At 41.6% G+C, this 5,209-nt stretch overlaps 1 protein-coding gene across 26 annotated transcripts in view; it reads left to right on the plus strand.

Moving 5' to 3' along the window:
- The window catches only part of Lap (phosphatidylinositol-binding clathrin assembly protein lap), a 33,658-nt gene that overhangs the window by 22,723 nt on the left and 5,726 nt on the right, over positions 1 to 5,209 (plus strand). For 14 of the 26 annotated variants that reach the window (XM_077417935.1, XM_077417965.1, XM_077417973.1 and 11 more), the window contains 5 exons: positions 312 to 1,094; positions 1,974 to 2,094; positions 2,400 to 2,508; positions 2,980 to 3,051; positions 4,005 to 4,277. In XM_077417935.1, coding sequence (XP_077274061.1) covers positions 312 to 1,094; positions 1,974 to 2,094; positions 2,400 to 2,508; positions 2,980 to 3,051; positions 4,005 to 4,268 — 1,349 coding nt within the window. In that variant the 3' untranslated portion in view covers positions 4,269 to 4,277. The remainder of the gene's footprint in view (positions 1 to 311; positions 1,095 to 1,973; positions 2,095 to 2,399; positions 2,509 to 2,979; positions 3,052 to 4,004; positions 4,278 to 5,209) is intronic. The other 12 variants (XM_077418114.1, XM_077418159.1, XM_077418105.1 and 9 more) reach the window with 4 other exon arrangements.

Genomic DNA, 5,209 nt, shown 5'->3' on the forward strand with positions numbered 1-5,209 from the left:
AAAAAAACATTTTTACTATATTAATAGTGATGACAAATTATATTCTTGCATTTTTTCTTTTTGTATTGTAATATTTGAGCGTAAACGCTGGTTCTCCGGGTGCAACGTTGACACGCGATATTATAAAGAAATGCAACCGAGCGCTACATTGCGTTAACATTGCATTCGAATGTTCTTTTTTTTTCTCTTTAACTAACGTATTAACGGGTGACGGTATAACAATTGCGAGACAACAATTTTACATTGTTACCTCGTTCGGACGCAAACAAGAAGGAAGCTAACTTATGCACCTTGATCACTTTCTGCGCAAGCTGGTGCCCCAGGAACGGCCGCGTCCGTACCTAATCCCTTCATGTCCGATTTCCCGTCCCTCGGTACCACTGGTGGGCAACAGGTGACGAACGCGGGCGCTTTCGGGCTCTTCGATCAGAATGCCGGCGGTGTTGTTGGCGGTGAATCGGCGCAGGCAGCGCAAACGGGGACGGCGTCAGCCGGAGACCTTTTCAGTGCCGGTCAAGCGGATCTCTTTGGGGGTGACGGGTCCGCCGCCGCCGCCGCCGCGATGTTGAGGACCCCCGCGAACGGCGGCGACGGGGATGCTGCGGCGGCCGAGGTGGTGGCGTCGGCGGCACCTTCTGCCGCCGGGAAGGCATCGTCCACGGCTACGCCGCCACCTAGACCACCGCCACCTGCGACCGCTGTTGCCGCCGCGAACGGTGCCGCACCGCGTGGATTGTCTCCGACCCACGGAGCGTCACATGGTAGGCCAGCGGCGGCAGCGGCCCCGGCCCCCTCTGCTGGCAAGAGCGCCTTCGACGATCTCAACGACAGTATCCGCATGGCACTGGGTGGGTCTCCGTCGCGGCCGGCGCCCATGGTGCAGCAGCAGCAAGCTGCGATAGCCGCGCAACAACAGCCGCTGCAACAACAAATGCCGCCGGCAGCGGCGGCGGCGGGCGCCGGTATGTTTGTCATGAACGATCCCGCGACCGGGCAACCCATGATGACCGGTGCGCCGATCGTCGGCTACGGTATCCAAACCCAAGCCCAAGTCCCCGCGGGGTACGGTTCGCCGGCAAAGCAGCCGATGTCAGGTGACGGGAATGCCTAAACTAATTCACGCCGATCGCATGAGATTCGCACTAGTTGTTTCCCCATCGAGTTCAAGTTTCTTTATTTCTCTTTTTTTCTCTTTTGACCTGGTTGCATCGCGATATTGCATTCTAACAACGTAAAAGTCCATAAGATATTTAGGAGACATCACTTTTTAAAGGACATTCTTTAGGTATCTAACTAACAATAAGATGTCTTTTGGACTTTTGTATTGTTCAGAAATTGCTTTTTCGATTTATGTTTTATGTATGTCGCTCGATTAGCAAGCTGCATTAAATATTTATACTCAGGCACGTGATAGTGTTAGATAATTTTGATTAATTTCAGCGTTTTCACGAGCAGATAAGCACGCCTGTGTTATAACATTCTAGATATCGCAAAAATCATGGAGAAAAATAGATGATTCAGACATCTCTTCAGATAGACATCACTTTACTCGAGTGTACTCATAAAACGCGATAACCTTTAATCGTTATTTCTTTCTCACGCATAATTTGTAATTCAACTTGCTTACAACTATCTGCATGTTCATGACTAATTGTACAGTGACTAATACATAATTCCGCGTATTCTATTCAGATAATTTCTGCACGCTGTTATAGAGATTTTGGAATAACGGTTTGGATATAACAGTCCTTTGAGATTAAATCTCTTGAGCATTATTTTTTTTTTAAATCAGAAAATTCGTTGCTTGGCGATTATGCTTAATTCTGTAAATTTGTAAATTTTCGCAAACTTCACGACTTGCTTTAAATCTCCATTTCATATTCGGGTCTATGCTTAACGTAGATGTTGCTTAGGAGTTTTGACAGTGCGGTGCCAGTACGTCTACGAGTATCTTGAATTTAATATTATTTCAGCCGCGGGGCAACCGGTCGGTGCAGCCAACACCGGCAAGGTCCTGACCGGAGATTTGGACAGCAGTCTAGCCAGCCTCGCGCAAAATTTAACCATCAATAAGAGCGCGCAGCAGCAAGTCAAGTAAGCGTGATCATATTTTTATTCATGAGCGATTCCATTTTGAACATTATGTAAATCCAGTTGCGTAAATCTTTTTTATAAATAATTCATAGTGGCGTAATGGTGCGTCTCCACCTGAGAGTAAGAACTCTCGAGAGCAAAAAGAAAGAGAGAGAGAGAGATACTCTCGAGTCTCTTTCTCTTTCTCTCTTTTTGCTCTCGAGAGTTTTTACTCGCAGGTGGACACGCACCTTAATATAAAGACGTATGAAAACTGTGCTTATCCAACATGGGACGATGAATTGACGAGTATTTTTTTTTTGCAGAGGAATGCAGTGGAACTCACCGAAAAATGCTGCAAAAACAGGCGGTTCGGCCGGCGGATGGTCACCGCAGCCAATGGCAGCTACTACTGGCGCCGGATATCGGCCCATGGTGAGCTTTTCCTTTCCAATTTTATTGCCGTAAGGTATTTTCAGCATGTTTTCTGATTGTCAATACACAAAGTCACACATACATATACACACATACTGTTTTCGACGCATCATTTTCAAAGAACAACCGCTTCTTCATTCTCGATAGAACTCCGTTATTTTCATACTTAGAACCCCGTAGATCATTGACCGTTTGTTCCTTACGGTATTGTTTTAATTCTATCACGTAGGAATCCTACGCGGACTAGTAAATTATTTTAGTTTGTTAGCGATCTGCTAAGTGTGTGTAGCATTCTCGTACCTTCAGCTAAACATGTTAAGATGTAAGTTTACCGTTAAGCCATCTCGTCCGCCGTGGGACTCTTCCGCTCTCTTCGTAATACCGTAACGACAATTTTCTCGTCAATTAGCACCGTTTAGGTGAGTGTGTTTTGCATGCACGGCATATGGCATGTTATCGGCTGTGTTGCAGGGCCAGGGAATGACGCAATTGCTACCTACGACCACCACGACTATAGGTTTTCCCTCGCAGCCCGCGATGATGGTAAGTCCCATGATCACGAGCGTTTTTGTTTCACACACGCAGTGAACGAGTTGTTTAACACAATAAAGCGTCAAACTCATCTCACCTCTCCGGATCACGAGTCTCTGTACAAGAATAGCGTGTGATAACACGAATTGTCACTAACTCACTCTGTCAATAATGACAATCGTTGTACAAATCGCATAACGGTCTTAGTTTTACTAGGCGAAGCGGCGAATCGTCGGGAGATGACGGTCTGACTCGACATCTCGTTCCGTTTCCTCGCATTATGTGCTTATGCATCGATATATACTCTTAGCGCACGTTTCAACAATGTAGTAGACAATATTTTGTCGCAGTTATTTATAGTTCTATAGATTAATTTTTAGATTTATCTCTTTGCGTACTTGGCTTGTAATTTGCTTGAGGTGTTAATTTATAATGTAGACAATGTAGATAAGTTTTAGGATTACATAAAGCGTGCTCGTGTATAAATATTACACCGATGTACAGATATATTAGAATATATTATTAATTATTAAGCTACACTATATTTTCTGCGAGAAAAACGTCGCAAATATAAAACGAATTGAGGAAAGAACTGGTCTTATTTGAAAAAAATGTATTTATAATATTTATCTTATCTTATATATATATATATATATATATATATATATATATATATATATATGTAGAATACATATATTTGTGGCAACATATGCGATCTTATAAAAATTAATGCGGTTGCTATGTTGCTATGTAGCTTTCTATAAGAAAGCAACATTAGAATATTAGAATAAGAAGCTCTAAGTGTATTTTTCTTTTTTCCAGCCTTAAATTTTAATTGTTTAAATAACGTAAAAATAATGATCAATCTCAGTGTAATTTTAACGTTAAGGAAGACGTTAAGTTTCGCAGGCACATGCTTCCTTTTGTATATAGGTCTCATTTCTCTCGCTCTCTGGTGTCTGTAGGGTATGCAAGGTATGCCGATGGGCATGCAGGGTATGCAGGGTATGCAGGGTATGAGGCCGATGATGTGTACTATCCCAGGTGCTTCCGCCGCCGGTGGCGGTATGATGGTTGCGGGAGGAGCTGCGCCCATGATGGGCATGCCCGGCGCGAATCCCATGATGGCTGGTCCTAATTTACAACAGCAGCATCCTCAACCTCAACCCGCTGCAGCAGCTCAGCCACAAGGCAATGCTGTCCAACTCGATCCCTTTGGCGCTCTGTGAAGGGATTAGGTACCTACCTTCACTTATACTACGGCATTCTATGCGTCGTGTCGTTGCTGAGGATCTCGGAGCGTAATAATAGAATGATCTGTGATAAGAACGCGTGCCGACTAAGGATAACGCGACAATTCGCAATGTTATGACGAATAATATTCTCGTATTGAAATTGAATTTTCCTTCCTTATATTTTATCGAGAATGATTTCATGTATGATCTTATTAAACTCTGTTTAGGCGAGATTGGGATCCGCTGCTGTAATTTTGTATAATTGTATATCTTATTTCTTAAATTTTGATTTATTTTATTGCATCTTTTGTACAAGTAATCTTCATATTTTTTTTCGAACAGTTCGAATGGGCGTTGCTCTGATACCGGGGGATTATTGTTCAATAATTTTTGTGACTCATATATTTGTGATTAATAATAGGTGTCTTGTAACATTCAATTTTGAGATTTCCAAATTGTTAATCTTAAAGATAATCTATAATTTGGAGCAAAATTTCGTCTTCAAGTTATGCGTCGAATTTTAAATAAAGTCTTGTAATTATATGCATAATATTACATTTTCCAAATTATAAGTTATATAATTTTAATTTTGAGTAAATGTTCGTTATATATTAAATTATACATAGAATTATGTCCAATTCTATCTCAAATTATAGATTGTCTAAAATGGATTTTACAATGAATGAAACCTGGTCCCTCCGTGTTACTAATAATGCACACGTTCACCTTTTTCTTTATCATTACGCAGCATTATCATTAATCTGATCGATGCTACTCGCAAAAATACGCAATTCCAATTAATCGTTTCGATAATCATGTAAATATTGATTGTTAGTAGTTAGAAAAGTAGATTAAGTTATTATTAAGTTAAATAACATTTGTTGATAGACGTAACATTTCATTTTACTAAAGCAGACTATAAATTATTGTTTCAG

Source organism: Temnothorax americanus, unplaced genomic scaffold (assembly GCF_048541705.1).
Source record: "Temnothorax americanus isolate GAGA-0224 unplaced genomic scaffold, ASM4854170v1 Scaffold106, whole genome shotgun sequence".
In the NCBI taxonomy this organism is placed as follows: Eukaryota; Metazoa; Arthropoda; class Insecta; order Hymenoptera; family Formicidae; genus Temnothorax; species Temnothorax americanus.